Source organism: Tupaia chinensis, unplaced genomic scaffold, assembly GCF_000334495.1.
Source record: "Tupaia chinensis unplaced genomic scaffold, TupChi_1.0 Scaffold000140_1, whole genome shotgun sequence".
Lineage (NCBI taxonomy): Eukaryota > Metazoa > Chordata > Mammalia > Scandentia > Tupaiidae > Tupaia > Tupaia belangeri.
Window position 1 is genome coordinate 1,081,175 of NW_006159610.1, and position 17,509 is coordinate 1,098,683.

At 38.8% G+C, this 17,509-nt stretch overlaps 1 protein-coding gene across 1 annotated transcript in view; it reads left to right on the top strand.

The window, feature by feature from the left end:
* EXOC4 (exocyst complex component 4) overlaps positions 1–17,509 on the top strand; it is a 923,760-nt gene that overhangs the window by 72,703 nt on the left and 833,548 nt on the right. Inside the window, exon 5 of the mRNA XM_006144991.1 lies at positions 3,753–3,862. Within this exon, the coding sequence (XP_006145053.1) occupies positions 3,753–3,862 (110 nt within the window). The remainder of the gene's footprint in view (positions 1–3,752; positions 3,863–17,509) is intronic.

Genomic DNA, 17,509 nt, shown 5'->3' on the forward strand with positions numbered 1-17,509 from the left:
CTGAGCTTTATGTTTGTCTTCACTAAATGAATAAATAGGTTTGCCCCCTTTATCTGGAACTTTTGAGACCAGGCCCGTCCATAAAAGGACAAGAGAAAAAAATCATTTCCAGGGTTACTTGCCTTTGGGTTAGTGTTCACAAAGGAGAAAATTGAAGTCCATAGGAAAATTTGAGACAGAGAGAGAGAGAGAGGAATCTATGAAAATAGTTTTGCCGTAAATTGGCTTTCTAAGAGTTTCTTGATGGTGTTGGAGGACCCTTCTGGCTCTGATAATAAAGTTGGCAGGTTATGTTTTTCAGAGTTGAATTGGCAAGCCATTTATCGCCCTATATTTAACTTCAATATGTTTTTAGGTTAAAACTGAAAAAATAATTGTAGGTTTTAATCTGAAGGAAATCACATACACATCTGTGTTTACAGAAGTATGCACTATTATAGATACAAATATATACATACCTGTGTGTCCACACATACGTACTAACGTACTGCTTCATTTTCAGGCTTGGCAGGGCGCATTCCATTAATACACCTGAATTTTCCTGCTAATTGATACCTTTTTTTTGTACTCCCTGCTTTCAAAATAATTCTACTGTTATGGAAATATTTATTTATAAGTATATTAGATGTTTTTCATTTTAGGTTAAAATGGGCTTATTGACATGTTCAGTATCAAGCCTATAAACCACAGTGATTATCATTATCCTTTGTCTCTTCGGGCATGTACCTCCACGGTCTGGGGAGGTGTATATAACTCATTTTCCAAATGTGGGTAAACCACAGGTTAGAGAGGATGAGGTTGTTAGGAGGAACAAATGACAAGCTGAAAATAGTTGTAAGTATGAGAGAATGGGTAAATCTATGCTCTAATTGGGACCAGCAGTTGGCGTAATTGCTATGTCGCTGGACTCCCATGTAGCCGACTGTGGTTCGAGTTCTGGATCCAGTGGCTTAAATTCACACTGGGCGCATGTTTATGCATGCCGAAGATCCCAAGAGGAGAATGGAGGAGAAGGGATTGTGATGTGGCCATCCCCCCTGGGGGGTGATTTCTCGCTTTCTGTTTCTCTGTCTCTCTCTGTCTTTCTGGTGAGCGCACGCGCCCTATAGCAAAAACTTCTAAAAAAAAAAAAAGAAAATCTATGATCTAATCAATTTCATAGATATGAAGTGATTTTATAAATCATTGGATTTTAAGATTCTGTTGGATTTTCCTACAATACTTTAAGTAATTAGGAATTTATAATTTAAAAAACAATTTTGCCAGATGGCACGTACTCTCACTGGGGAAAAAGAGAAAAAGCACCCCCCACATGGGAAATGGTTATGCCACGATCCCTTCTCTGCCATCTCCCTCCTTTGGGGATTTTGGCAAGGCACGCGCGCACACACACACACACACACACACACACCCCTAGTGTGCTTTTCAAGACAGGAGGTTTAGGACTCATCCCGTGGTCAGCCATGTGGTATCCAGCCGCATTTATATTGTGTCTTTATATTGGTGGAAAAGAAGCTTTGGAACTGACTGCCAGTTTTATTCCTGGTAAATACTATTTCTGTTAGTTTTGAGTTTAATATTTCACTTGAGTTTCACATTGCCTGCAAGTGATTAGAACAATTGGAAATGTGCTATGTTTGGTTTAGTTAATGTCTTAGTCATCTCTACATCCTTAGCAGTGAACACGGTGCCAAGTGCATAACAGATGCTGAGAAACTGAGTAATGATCCCCTTTCCCTGTAATAAGTGAAAAGAGAGAAATGAACAAGTGTCATAGTTATCTTCAAGATCTAGGTCAGTGGTTCACACATGATTGCTTTCAATGAAAGTAATATCTGAAATGATAATTTCACAAAGTTTGCTTTTCAGTGTTTTCTTAAAGAAAACATTGTGTAGGTTTTTTTTTTTTCCCTTTATTAGCTTAAAAAAATACCTACATATTGGGCTGATGTGGAGGTTAAGGCAGCTGGATCTCACATGGCTGACTGTGCTGAGTCCTGGACTACTTGGTGGCTTGAAAATCATACTGTGGGGACCAGCAGTTAGCATAATGGCAATGTGGCTAGACTCCCATGTAGTCGACCGCGGTTCGCATTCTGGACCTGGTGGCTTAAAACTCACACCGGGTGCATGTGTGTTCATGCCCAGGATCCCGAGAGGAGAACGGCGGAGAAGGGATTGCAGTGTGGCCATCCCCCCTGGGGGGTGATTTCTCCCTTTCTATCTCTGTCTCTCTCTGTCTTACTGGTGAGCACATGCACCCTGTAAAACCTCTCCAAAAAAAAGAAAGAAAATCATGCTCTGTGTGTGTGTGTGTGTGTGTGTGTGTATGTGTGTGTCTGTGCATGTGCACATAATCCAAAATCACAGAAGAGAATGGAAGAAAAGGGATTGCAGTTTGGCCATTCACCCGCCTGGGGTGAATACACAACCACTCCCCCACTTCCCTGACTCTCTCTGGCATGTGCATGCAATGCACCCTATAGCAAAGCTAAAAGAGATAAAACAAAAACACTCATAGTTAGCACTTTGGTTTTAGGAGTGTGTGGGAAGGAGGTGGGGATATGTGGTTTTGGCATGGGAGGGGCAGGTGTTTTGAACTGCTCACGCCCTCCAGTTCCATTTGGAGAAATCTTTCCTGGGGTGTGATGTCTTTCCTTCCCCCACCCTCCTTGGCTTGCTAGCCCTTTACAACCCACGCTATAAGTCACTTCCGTAGGAGCTACTGTACTGATGATGTATGTGTTTCAGGACTGGACAGAGATAAGAATGAATGAGTTTGTCCAGTCCTGAAACACATCATCAGTGGCAGTAGCTGCTCGTGGAAGTGAAGGCATTGGACTCCCACATGACTGACCATGGTTTGAGTTCCAGACCTGGCAGCTTGCTTTCCTACTTCCCCTCTCTGTCCCTCTCTGGTGAGTGCACATATTCTATAGCAAATTAAAAATAAATAAATAAATAAAATGAAAGATTTCTTAACAAAAAGACTTACTGGCTCTGACCTGTCTACTCTTGGGTCTTAGAAAACTCTCCTGTTACAGGTAAGTTCTGGGTAGTGGATGATTCAAGCCCTTGAGGGAAGGATGCAGGTTTTGTTTTGGCATTGACTTCATTGTATTTCACAGATTCTTGTAACTGGGAGTTAACTTGGAAATTTATTTTTTATAGTCTTTGTGTTATTTAAAATCAATGTGTTTATTTTGGGGACTTTAAAGTTAGTCCTTAAGGTGATGACTAAGCATTTTTGGAAAAGGTGAAATGAGTAATGAGCTATTGAATCACATACTGAGTTAATGTGTTTGAGATTCCTTAAATTGTCTTTTATTGGAGTGATTTGCAACTTCATGAAATTTATGACATAAGCTTCTTTTATAGAAAACTAAGTGTAATGAGCTCCCAATAAATGCCAGAAATTCCAGTTTGGGCAATCCAATGAAACAAGGTTTAACTACGGGTAAACCTTCATTCAGTTATCATAGGGTCATCCAGATGACCCAGAATATACTTACACAGTTGTTTTTATACAGAGTGAAAAGACAAAATGAAAATGTAAATGCTCAGAACCCTTAGAATACATCGTACGCCCCTGCGTGTGATGATCCCCACTTTACTAGAAATACTCCTGGGAGATGTTTGAAGTCACAGTGTAAAGAGGACTTGTGACACAAAGGAAAGTATTCGCGGCACAGCACGTAGTGGAACTTCAGTTGGTTTTGGGGGAAGTGGTAACTGCTTCCTTTTCCTTTCAGCTCCCTTGTGAAAGATGCTTCTCCTGTTCCTCTGATTGATGTTACAAACCTCCCTACTCCTCGAAAATTCCTTGATACCTCTCAGTATTCTACTGCTGGAAGCTCAAGTGGTAAGTACCTAATTCTCCAGGTGCAGAACTTTTTATTAGCTCCCCAGCACAGACCTGGGGGAGCCTCCTGTGACTGGGGCTGGGAGGACTTGAGGTAAATGCTTCGGAGTCTGACTAGCGCCTTGAGACCCTCAGAGTAAATAAGATACGTACAGTGGTTGATTGGGCCCATTGACGTTATCAGGCTGAAGACTGGCAGCTGAGCCTGGCCTGCCTGCTGAATGTACCTGCAGATGTATTTTCTTTGACCAGCCTGATTTTCCGAAGTTGAGTTTGAATGATCTTTGATAGCTCTTATGCTCTTCTTTTTGCTATAAAGTGTTGCTTCTACTAGATTTTGCCGGTTGTTTCCTGTATTACATGGTCTTTGAGAGCTTGAGTGTGTGACCCTAGTCCAATGTACTGATTCCATTTGTATCTTCCTGGGGCCTCTCTGCTCCTAGATGTGCCTGTCTGCATGTGTACACACACTCTCACACATGTTTTTTTCCCTTTATTAGCTTAAAAAAATACCTACATATTGGGCTGATGTGGAGGTTAAGGCAGCTGGATCTCACATGGCTGACTGTGCTGAGTCCTGGACTACTTGGTGGCTTGAAAATCATACTGTGGGGACCAGCAGTTAGCATAATGGCAATGTGGCTAGACTCCCATGTAGTCGACCGCGGTTCGCATTCTGGACCTGGTGGCTTAAAACTCACACCGGGTGCATGTGTGTTCATGCCCAGGATCCCGAGAGGAGAACGGCGGAGAAGGGATTGCAGTGTGGCCATCCCCCCTGGGGGGTGATTTCTCCCTTTCTATCTCTGTCTCTCTCTGTCTTACTGGTGAGCACATGCACCCTGTAAAACCTCTCCAAAAAAAAAGAAAGAAAATCATGCTCTGTGTGTGTGTGTGTGTGTGTGTGTGTATGTATGCGTGTGTCTGTGCATGTGCACATAATCCAAAATCACAGAAGAGAATGGAAGAAAAGGGATTGCAGTTTGGCCATTCACCCGCCTGGGGTGAATACACAACCACTCCCCCACTTCCCTGACTCTCTCTGGCATGTGCATGCAATGCACCCTATAGCAAAGCTAAAAGAGATAAAACAAAAACACTCATAGTTAGCACTTTGGTTTTAGGAGTGTGTGGGAAGGAGGTGGGGATATGTGGTTTTGGCATGGGAGGGGCAGGTGTTTTGAACTGCTCACGCCCTCCAGTTCCATTTGGAGAAATCTTTCCTGGGGTGTGATGTCTTTCCTTCCCCCACCCTCCTTGGCTTGCTAGCCCTTTACAACCCACGCTATAAGTCACTTCCGTAGGAGCTACTGTACTGATGATGTATGTGTTTCAGGACTGGACAGAGATAAGAATGAATGAGTTTGTCCAGTCCTGAAACACATCATCAGTGGCAGTAGCTGCTCCTGGAAGTGAAGGCATTGGACTCCCACATGACTGACCATGGTTTGAGTTCCAGACCTGGCAGCTTGCTTTCCTACTTCCCCTCTCTGTCCCTCTCTGGTGAGTGCACATATTCTATAGCAAATTAAAAATAAATAAATAAATAAATAAAATGAAAGATTTCTTAACAAAAAGACTTAATGGCTCTGACCTGTCTACTCTTGGGTCTTAGAAAACTCTCCTGTTACAGGTAAGTTCTGGGTAGTGGATGATTCAAGCCCTTGAGGGAAGGATGCAGGTTTTGTTTTGGCATTGACTTCACTGTATTTCACAGATTCTTGTAACTGGGAGTTAACTTGGAAATTTATTTTTTATAGTCTTTGTGTTATTTAAAATCAGTGTGTTTATTTTGGGGACTTTAAAGTTAGTCCTTAAGGTGATGACTAAGCATTTTTGGAAAAGGTGAAATGAGTAATGAGCTATTGAATCACATACTGAGTTAATGTGTTTGAGATTCCTTAAATTGTCTTTTATTGGAGTGATTTGCAACTTCATGAAATTTATGACATAAGCTTCTTTTATAGAAAACTAAGTGTAATGAGCTCCCAATAAATGCCAGAAATTCCAGTTTGGGCAATCCAATGAAACAAGGTTTAACTACGGGTAAACCTTCATTCAGTTATCATAGGGTCATCCAGATGACCCAGAATATACTTACACAGTTGTTTTTATACAGAGTGAAAAGACAAAATGAAAATGTAAATGCTCAGAACCCTTAGAATACATCGTACGCCCCTGCGTGTGATGATCCCCACTTTACTAGAAATACTCCTGGGAGATGTTTGAAGTCACAGTGTAAAGAGGACTTGTGACACAAAGGAAAGTATTCGCGGCACAGCACGTAGTGGAACTTCAGTTGGTTTTGGGGGAAGTGGTAACTGCTTCCTTTTCCTTTCAGCTCCCTTGTGAAAGATGCTTCTCCTGTTCCTCTGATTGATGTTACAAACCTCCCTACTCCTCGAAAATTCCTTGATACCTCTCAGTATTCTACTGCTGGAAGCTCAAGTGGTAAGTACCTAATTCTCCAGGTGCAGAACTTTTTATTAGCTCCCCAGCACAGACCTGGGGGAGCCTCCGGTGACTGGGGCTGGGAGGACTTGAGGTAAATGCTTCGGAGTCTGACTAGCGCCTTGAGACCCTCAGAGTAAATAAGATACGTACAGTGGTTGATTGGGCCCATTGACGTTATCAGGCTGAAGACTGGCAGCTGAGCCTGGCCTGCCTGCTGAATGTACCTGCAGATGTATTTTCTTTGACCAGCCTGATTTTCCGAAGTTGAGTTTGAATGATCTTTGATAGCTCTTATGCTCTTCTTTTTGCTATAAAGTGTTGCTTCTACTAGATTTTGCCGGTTGTTTCCTGTATTACATGGTCTTTGAGAGCTTGAGTGTGTGACCCTAGTCCAATGTACTGATTCCATTTGTATCTTCCTGGGGCCTCTCTGCTCCTAGACGTGCCTGTCTGCATGTGTACACACACTCTCACACATGTGAACAGTTTGGGGAAATATCCACACACCATTCATTTCTTGTTTGGGTCTGCTTCATGTCCTGTGTAACAAGGCAAAGGAGAGCCGTGTGGGTAAGTCCTTCAGGCTGGGGCAGGAGGTGTACATTGATTCTGTGAGTCCCAGTGATTTAGGGGAATCTTCTACAGTGGCTTGGACTTGCCCCCTCAGCGGGTTCAGCTCAACCAGGCTCGGAGAACCAGGTTTCTGCCAGGCTTCTGTCATTGCAGCTGAAAGGAGGACTGGATGTCTTTTGTGGGATGTCGTGCAGATGTCTTCGTGTGGCAGCCAAAGTTCTCTGCACCTTTAAATGAGATATATCTATTTTTGTTGTCCTTTCACATAAAAATTAGTTCTTATAGTTTTCATTAATTCTGTATGGATTGAAATAAAGAAAATGTATAAAAAAATAGAATAATAATTTGGACTCATGTAATACATTTTATCTAACTAATTCAAAGGTTTTATCTTTTATTTTATTTATTTTAGAGAGTTTAACAGTCTATTAGATTGGAAACCAGCAGTTAGCGTAATGGCTATGTTGCTGAACTCCCACGTAGTCGACCGCGGTTTGTGTCCTGGAACCGGTGGCTTAAAACTCATGCCGGGCGCGTGTGCGTGCGTGCCCAAGATCCTGAGAGGAGAATGGAGGAGAAGGGATTGCGCCGTGACCATCCCCTCTAGGGGGGTGATTTCTCGCTTTCTGTCTCTATGTCTCTCTCTGTCTGTCTGACGAGCACACGCTCCCTATAGCAAAAAAAAACTCTCCAAAAAAAAAAAACCAGTCTATTAGATTGAGCTTACATGGATAATTCAGAATAATGCCTCCATCTTCAGGTCCTTATCCTTAATCACATCTGCACAGTCTCCTTTGCCACGAAAGGTGACATATTCACAGGTTCTGGGGATCTGGGGATTAGGATACAGGTATTTTGGGGGGATTGTTATTCTGCTTACCACATTCTGAACTATTTTCTGACTTATGTTACCTTTAGGAGCCAATGTATATAAAAAAACTTGACTTTCTTGGAATTATGTAGTGAAGGATTTTTTTTTTTGAGACATTCTAGTTGTAGTTTTTAAGACTATTAACGTAGATCACATTATTAAAAGGGAGTATATAACTGAGGAAGATGTATATTATATAGGGAACTGCATAAAACATTACTAAGTACATATAAAAGTATGAAACTGATGATATATACTATAATTAAGTGGCAAACATTTCTTCTTTTTAAAATTAATTTTAATTTTATCTGTTGCTATTATATTAATTTGTTATAGGGCATGTGTACCCACTAGAGAGAGAGAGAGAGAGAGAAAGTGAGAAAGCAAACTGCTAGGTCTGGGACTCGATTGTTGACCATGTGGGAGTATAGTGGCTTACCCACCATGCCACTTGCTGTTACACTCATGTTACTCTTAATTATGGACAGTAAGTCCTGGCAGTCTATTTGTGAAGTCCCCTGAAAATCTGCCGAGACTATAATAGCCACTTTCTGTAGGGAGTTTAACATAGTTTAATCACCCCTGGGGGGTGATTTCTCGCTTTCTGTCTCTCTGCTTCTCTCTGTCTTTCTGGCGAGCGCATGTGCCCCATAGCAAAAACCTCTCAAAAATAATTTTTTAAAAAAGCTCCCCTCTTATCTTGTGAAACAGTAGGATTGAAGGTGTAGTTCTAATGGAATACTATAGAGGAAGTTCCAATAGGGAATCCACAGACAAAAGGGATCTCCCATTGAGATGTCATAAATTAAAGCGGGGAGTGAGTCAAGAGAACTTCCATGTTGTTACTAATTGAGAATTTTGATTGCTTGTGATTGAGTTATTTCTCAGATATCTTATTTAGAAGTAGACTTTTGAGTAAGTTTCTGTGAGAAAATTTCTATCATGGTTTATAAGTTACATAATAATTTACAAGATGTATCATTTAACTGATGCAACAGTTTAATCACCTTGTCAGGGCAGGTAAATATATTGATATTTGTTATGTTTAAGTATTTGTCAGATATTTAAGGCATCATAAAAGTTGTATAGAATTATATGTGTATAATGATTTAATTAAAAATAAATCAGGTACTTAACAGTGTGCAAAATCAAGGCAGACTTGGCTGAAGCAAGCAGCCCATAAACAGAAAAATGATTAGCATCTATCTTGCTTTTCTACAAAATAATAGAAGAAGAAAATGGTGTAATAAAGAACTAAGTGCGGAACTGGCAAGTGGCGTGGTGATTAAGGGCACTGGACTCCCCAGTGGCTGACCATGGTTCAAGTCCTGGACCTGGTGGCTTGCTTTCTCTCTCTCTCTCTCTCTCTCTTTCTCTCTCTGATCAAATTAAAATACATGCATACATACATACATACATAAAAGTAAAATATTAAAAAAAAAGAACTACATGGACTAGTCTCATGACCTAGTGGTTAAGGGAGCTGGATCCCACATGGCCAATTGCACTTTGAATCCTGGCCCCAACAGATTGAAAAACATGCTGAGAATTTCTGCACGGATGTCCAAAATCCTGATAGGATGGAACAATGAGGAGGGATTGTGGTATGACCATGCTCCATTGTAGATTACTCCCCCCTCCCCACATCTCTCTCTGGTAAGCATATATGCCATCCGTCAATAATTTTAAAAAAGAACTGGACAAATAATGAATTCACAGATGAGACCATGTGTTTGGAAAGACTGGCATTTAACTGGCAGAGGTTAAGTATCCAGAATATATAAAGAATTCTTATATATCAGCAAAATAAGCCAATAGAGTAATAGGCAAAAATAGAAACAGTTTGTAATTTTGTACCCTATGCTAGTAAATGTATGAAAAACTTAGGCCCTAGTTAATTATCTTACATTTTAAAATCATTTTATAGATACAGAAGCTGAATCCAGGAGGGGTGAGTAACTGGTAGAGGTTCCACCAAGATGGGAACTGCTGGAGCCTGGCCTCACATTGTTCCCGCTCTAACTGGGTAGAAGGTTTGGCAAGCCTCTCTCTTATCGTTCCCATCAGTCACAGTGTTTTGTAATGTACAGAGAAACAAATGTCTAATTTAGATGTCTTAATTCAACTCTAACTTAGGTAGAAGGATGGGAGAAGTGTGGAGAAAAGCCAATAATTGTAGTAAAATGTTGGTTTAAGCTTTTGGATTCCCAGTATGTCCTTTTATTTGGCAAACTGCCTTTGGAACATTTTGACTGAGCAATTACTCCCAGGGTACACAGGCATTTCATTTGTGGCTTCTTTATACATTTTATTCACGCTCCTGCTGGGATCACTGTGAATATGACTGTAATGAAACTGGACTTCTTACTTCTTTTCTTTTTGGTTCCAGCGTAGGTTAAGCAATAAAATCTAAAGAGAAAACAAATTAAATATATATATATATATTTTTTTCTTTGCTTTTGCTGCTGTTTTATTTCATAAAATCTTGTTCTGAGACTTAATATCTTAGGGCTTTTGAGTCTGTTATTTAAAGAATTCTCTCTCCATGGGGAGGAAGCTATGTTTCCTAGCATAAGAGGAGATGACATTTCTCCTCCTGGAATCCTAATACAAAAGGAGTAAAGATCTGATTCTCTGAAATAATGATACCTTTTGAGGTACTTCTGTCCTTAGGTCAGGGCCTCTCTTGGTATTGTAGATCAATTATTTCCAAACAGGTCTTGCATTTACTCTTATTAAATATCTTTGTTGATTTTTGTGATCGATCATAAACAGCTGAAGAATATAGCTGAGGAGCCAAAATAGAAGAGTAGAGTTAGTAGTTCAGATATTTCCAAATATAGAAATACAGCAAGGCCAGAAGTTATTAATTAAATTATTTAAAATATATTTATTACAAAATACAAATATCTCATTATTCATCTTTCAGAGATCAGTGTATCTGTTGCTTCATGTATTCCCACTAGATTAATAAACCACACTACTTTTTTTCCATATTCACTTCAGATTCTATTTTCTGAGAAAATAAAATATTACAGGTATGATTGAAGCCTCTTAGAATACTTGAGTTATTTTTCCAAAGTCCTTTTCCTCTCTTCTACCATGGAGGTATTTACTATCTTGAAACTGTTCTGTATCTTTTTTGCATATGTGTTCATACTTTTAGTATGTATATGTGGTATATTTATAAGTATTAGAAACTCTCTCTCTCCACACACACACACACACACACACACTTTGTGTATTTATGTATGTATATATTTATTTATAAGTAATATGGCTATATATTATATATTTTTATCTATATCTGAATTATTATAACACAATAGGCACCATTCTACCACTTGGGTTTTTCACACCACATGACATTTAAAAAGTTTTCTCATGGGACCAGCAGATGGCATAGAGGTTGTATCACTGGATTCCTATATGACTGACTACAGTTCAAGTCCCAGACCCAGTGGCTTGAAAATCACGCTAGGTGAGTCTACATGTGTGCCCAAGATCCTGGGAGGAGAATGGAGGAGAGGGGAAAAGAATGAAGAAGGGATTGTGGCATGGCCATCCCCCTTCCCCCGGAGGATGATTTCTCGACTTGCCTATCACTGTCTCTCTCTCTCTCTCTCTTTCTCTGTCTCTCTCTCTCTGGTGAATGCATGCACCCTAAAAAAAAAAGAAAAAGAAAAAGAAAAACTGAAATTTCAAGATAATGCATGAGATATTTAAGAAGTTTTCTCATGTGATAGTAAAGCTTTAGTTTATTAATTTTAGCTAGTAAATAGTATTTCATTATATAATAGACCACTAGTCCACTTCCCAGTAGATGATAAAGATAGATTGTTTCACTTTTTCATTATTATGAATGTTACAGAAATGGACATTTTTATTCTAGTTTATTCCTGTTTTATTATACTTCTAGAAAGTTTGTTTCATGTTGACTTTGTATCTATTGAGTAATTTTGCTGGATTATTTTAACAATCTTAATGGAATGTAGTATTTGAAAATTTTGTATCTTTTTCTGGATACTGTATGTAAGTAATTAAAGTGTCTGCAGTTAAGAAAGTTTTGTCTCTGTTTCTTAATGATTCTTCGTTCTTTTTGTTTATTTACTAATTTTTGCATAGCTGGAAACCTACAGTGTAGCTTTGAATGGTAGAAATCTTTAGTGCAAGGTCTTGCCTTTAATAAAAATGCTTCTAAAATGTCACCTTTAAGTATGGTATTTGCTTTCAGTTTTTGACTGATTAGCTCTCTCTGTTGGATGGGATGCTAAAGATTATACTCCAGTCCTCCAGTCCTTTTTTTTTTTGAAAGTTTATTTCTTTCCTGAAACAGCTCACATGCATGGGAGAGTGAGGCAGGAGAAGGGAGATAATGAGAGACAAACACACGTACACACCCTCAGCAGGCTCTCGTCACAGAATAATCTCCTTGGGCTCCTCGGCTCTCAAGTGCCGCGTGTGTTTCAGGGTGACTTAGGAACCAACTTTGTCATGTGGCTTCCAGCGCTTCACTTCAGCTGCCTGTGCTCCCGTTTCATGGGTTGCCTTTTCATTCTGTTGATTGTGTCCCTTGTTGCAGAGGTTTTAATTCTGATCTAATCTAATTTACGTATTTTTACTTTGGTTGCTTGTGCTTTTGGTGTCATATCCAGGAAATCCTTGTGAAATCGTGTTTTCTTCTACTAGTCTTTTTTCTTTTTAATATTTTATTATTTAAAAAATTATTTATTTTGTTTTATTTACTATTACCCTTCTTCATTTTGAGAGAGAGAGGGGAAGAGTGAGTGAGGAAGCCGCCAGGTTCAGGACTTGAACTGTAGGTGGCCATGTGAGAATCCAGCACTTTAACCACCATGCCACCTGCTGGTCCCTCTTCTTCTAGTTTTTATAGTTTTAGGTTGTTGATGCATTTTTAGTTACTTTTTGTACATGGCATAAAGAAAACGTCTTTGCCTATGTGTAGTTTTATTCGGACTGCCAAGTTCTTACCATTTTGCATTCCTACCATCACTGTATGAAAAGGCTTTTTCCTCACCACCTCACCAGTAGAATGTGCCCTCTAATGTTTTATTTTTTGCTCATCTGATAGATGAAAAGTGGTATAAGAGTGTTGTTTAATTTGTATTTTTCTAGTTATGAGTGGTCTTGAACAATTTCTCATATGACTATATATACGTTTATATTATCATGTCGTTTTCTATTTTTATAGTTTATCTTTTAATCCATAGAGCAAATTAATAGATTTTCTAATATTAAACCTATTTTGCATTCCTGGACTAAATATATATTTATATATTTTTTGACTTGCCAGAGGAGATGCATACCCTTGCTGGAAAAAGAGAGAGAGAGAAAGAAAAGGAGGAAAAGTTAGGAAGCACCCCCCATAGAGATGATCATACTGCAGTCTCTTCCCTTTCTTAGTTTCGGGATGTGGGACATGCATGCACACATGACGGGTGTGTTTGTTAAGCTGCTGGGTCAGGGACTCAAACTGCGTTGTTAGCCAGGGGGTATCCAGCCACCCTAACCACCGCACCATGGGCTGGCTCCAAAATCCTTTTTGATCATTGCATAGTATTTCCTCAATGTGGTGGTGAATTGTTTGTGAATATTTATTTAGGATTTTTGCTTTGATGCTTATGAGTGATATTGTGTAGTTTAAATCTCATGTGATTTTGGTTTCAGTGTTAACAATTTGATTCATAAAAGGAATTAGGAAATTTCCTTCATTTCAAGATTCTAGAACAATTCATAGAGCATTGGGACTAACTGTATTTGAAAATTTGGGAATTTCCTTGTAAAACCATTTGGATCTGGTACTGTTTTACTTTTTTTCTTTCTTTTTTAAAACTTAACTTTAACCCTAACCCTGTGCTATTCCTTTATAATTTTCTCTATTTCTTCTGTATACATTGATTTTTTTAGTGTTTTATTTCTAGCGGCATCTCACTTAAGATCTATATTTCCCTAGGAAATTATTGATTTCATCTACTTTTTCAAATTTATTTATATAGAGGCCTACAAATTATTTTCTTTTTTTTTTTTTGGAGAGGTTTTTCTCTATAGGGTGCGTGTGCTCGCCAGACAGACAGAGAGAGACATAGAGACAGAAAGCGAGAAATCACCCCCCAGGGGGGATGGTCACGCCACAATCGCTTCTCCTCCATTCTCCTCTTGGGATCTTGGGCATGTACGCACACGCGCCCGGTGTGAGTTTTAATCCACCGGGTCCGAGACTTGAACCGCCGTCGACTACGTGGGAGTCCAGCAACATAGCCATTACGCTAACTTTTGGTTCCCCAAATTATTTTCTTTTAGTTTTAATTTTTTTTATTTCCTTTTCGTCATTACTTATTTGTTTATGTTGATGTTATCTTTTTCTTTATTAAGATAGTTAGCAGGTTGTCTGTTTTGTTAGTTTTTCTCAAGAATTTTTGTTTATCGATTAGCACTGCTGTTTTTCTGTTGTGTGCCTCATTAAATTTTTTCCTTTATCTTTCTTTTTTTTTTTTTTTAAATCTGCCAGACAGCAAGTTCATTCTCTGGAGAAAGAGGGATAGTGAGAAAGCTGTCTCCCACAGAAAATAGCCGTGTCACACAATCCCTTTTCCTTCATTTCTTCTTTAGAGATTTTGGGCACACACACACACACACAGATTGTGTTTTTCAGGCTATCAGATCTGGGTCAGGAACTGCGCAATTGGCCCTGTGGGATCTGGGTACCTGAATCACCATGCCAGTGACTGGCCCACTGCTCCCTTTATCTTAGTATTTCCCTCTTTGTTCTTTCTTTTGGTTTATTTTGTTGCTCTTGAAAAATTTCTTTTTTGAACTAGAAATTTAAGTCATTGTATTTAATTTAAATCTTGGTGTTAATGGGAAAAGTCTTAAGTCAGAGTGTTTAATTCTTTCATCTTTACCGACAAAAGTCTTTAGTGATAAGAATTTTTCTCTCATCACTGCTTTAAATGTATCCCATAGACACTAATGTGTATGGTTTTCATTTAAAATAATTTAAAATAATAATTATATTTCATTTGTATTTTCTCTTTTATCCAAATTTAAGGATGAATGACCTTTGTTTTCATTAATACCTTCAACTTCATTATAATCAGATAATGTTTTTTATAATATTCCTACTTGGTGGAATTTACTGGCTTTTTTGTGACTTAAAATATTACTAATTTTGGAGATTGTTTCAAGAGTACTCGAGAAGAAGGTGAATTCTCTACTAGGAATCCTATAGTTTTTGCTTCAGGAAGGGTGGTTATTGTGCGACTTCTCATATGAATAGCCAGAACTAAGAATCATGGTCTTCAGTATTAAAAAAAAAATGCTCATTTGTCATGGTTAACGCTTGTGGTTGCTATGCTTCCATGCATCCTACATTCTACCTCTCTCAATTAGTTTGCTTTATATGTGTGTGTAGCTTATATTTGTTCTATGCTGGCCTTGCTTTGCGAGCCAGATTCAAAATCCTTTTCTTTTAGTAGTGAATTGAATCATTGATATTGATTGTATTGATATGACTGATATGTTTTGTCTCAGTTGTCACAATATTTTATAAAGATGTGAATTTGATTTTTTTTTTCTTCCTCTGTGATATGCATTCTTTGCTCTTGAATTTTTACGAAATATTTTGGTGTGGTGTAATGGAGAAAAAGTACTACCTTTTTCTCACTCATTATTAGGTTCATGACTGAGACTCCTACAGCAAAAGATAGATTAAGGGGAGGATAATAAATTATACCTATAGTGTATAATTTGATATAGGTACTTTCAGAAATGAGGACCCGGAGTGGCCAGCTGTGGTGGCATAGCAGTAACGCAATGCTTGGTGATGCTGAGGCCCTATGGGGGAAGTCTCAGGTTCACTTCCCTAGGTCTCCTTCTGCAAGCTGGACGTACAGCGTCTGTGTGCTCGTGTCCAGGCTGACTGAGGCTGTGGGAGGATCCCGTTGAGGGTGTCTAGGCTAGGTCACCTGTTACATCAGAGTCTTCAGGGGAGGATGGAGGGAAAAGGTCAAGAGCACCGTATTTTGGGGTAGCATATCCTGAACCTCATCAGCACTTAAGCTGTGTTCCTTATTATTAATTTTTTTTGTCTTAATCTGTTGATACCTTTAAATATTTAAAATGCTAATAATCAGCCCTTTTGCTGAAGTTTTCCTGTCATCCCTTGGTTAGATGAAGTGGGTGCTCATGGATATAGAATTCCTTTAGAAAATGCTGTTATTTTCCATAACTTTGGTGCCAAAAGTGTATCTTTTTTTTTTTTGGAGAGGTTTTTGCTATAGGATGCATGTCTCGCCAGACAGACAGAGAGACAGAAACACAGAAAGCGAGAAATCACCCTCCGGGGGGATGGCCACGCTGCAATCCCTTCTCCTCCATTCTCTTCTCAGGATCTTGGGCATGCACGCACACGCACCCGGTGTGAGTTTAAGCCACCAGGTCCGGTATGCGAACCGTGGTCGACTACGTGGGAGTCCAGTGACATAGCCGTTACGCTAACTACTGGTCCCCCAAAAGTGTATCTTGAGCATGCATACTTTGGTTGATGCTTGCACTCACTGACTTCAAACAAACAAACAACTAACAAAAAAACAAACCGCTGTTTCATTGTTTGCTTTTGCCTGTTTTTTGAAAATTCTGATGGCAGTTTAATTTTTTTTTCCTTACTTGATCTTTTATCCTCTAAGCCTTCAAGATTTTTTTTTTAATCTTAGAACTGAATAGTTCTACTTAAGATATGTTTTGAAATGGATTATTTTGGGTTAATTTTTCCAGATACCCAAGGGGTTCTTATAGATTACTTTTAAAAAAAAATTCTGGCATTTTTTTCTTGGTTTATATTTTTAAGTTATTAGGTCTGCTCTGTTGTTTTTGTTCTTCCTTACTTGAATAATTGATATTTTTTCATTGCTTTCTTTCTTTCTGTTTTTTTTTTTTTTTGAGAGATTTTTGCTGTAGGGCATGTGCACTTGCCAGAAAGACAGGGAGAGACAGAGAGACAGAAAGGGAGAAATCACCCCTCAGGGGGGATAGCCATGCCACAATCCCTTCTCTTCTATTCTCCTCTCTGGATCTTGAGCATGGGTGCACATGCGCCCGGTGTGAGTTTAAGCCACTGGGTCTGGGACTTGAACTGTGGTCAACTACCGTGGAGTCCAGTGACATAGCCATTATACCAACTGCTGGTACTAATATTGTTTACATTGCTTGTCTTCCATTTTCACTATTTTCTCTTTGATCTTTTTGTTTCTTTATCTCTACTTTATTCTCTGTTTTAGTTCCTTGCATTTTTCTCAATACTTCTCATAAAATATTCCTATAAGTGTACTCTTTTTTTGAACATTTTATAATAACTTCATCTTTTTCTTTCATTTCTAAGTTTACTCACTTTTCTTCTTATGCTTTTCTGTTTTCTGTCTATGTCTATTCTTAGTTTGTAAATTTTTGGCTTGAGGTGACTTTTCATATCCCCAGATTTTGTCTGAGAGGGGCTTCAAAAAGCTTATGGAAAAAATAGAATTCAAGTACAAGTTTACTTAGTGAAAAATGTTTTTGAAATCTTTACATAATTCTTTCATAATATGTGTTTTCCACGAACTTTTTGAAGACTCCTTTGTATTAATTTTGTCTGGAATGTTGCCTTCTAGTTTTCTTGTGTTCATGGTTGTTTTATTGGAGGGAATTTACTTCCATTGATATGGACTGGAATTTTAAAATATTTTTTGTGCCAC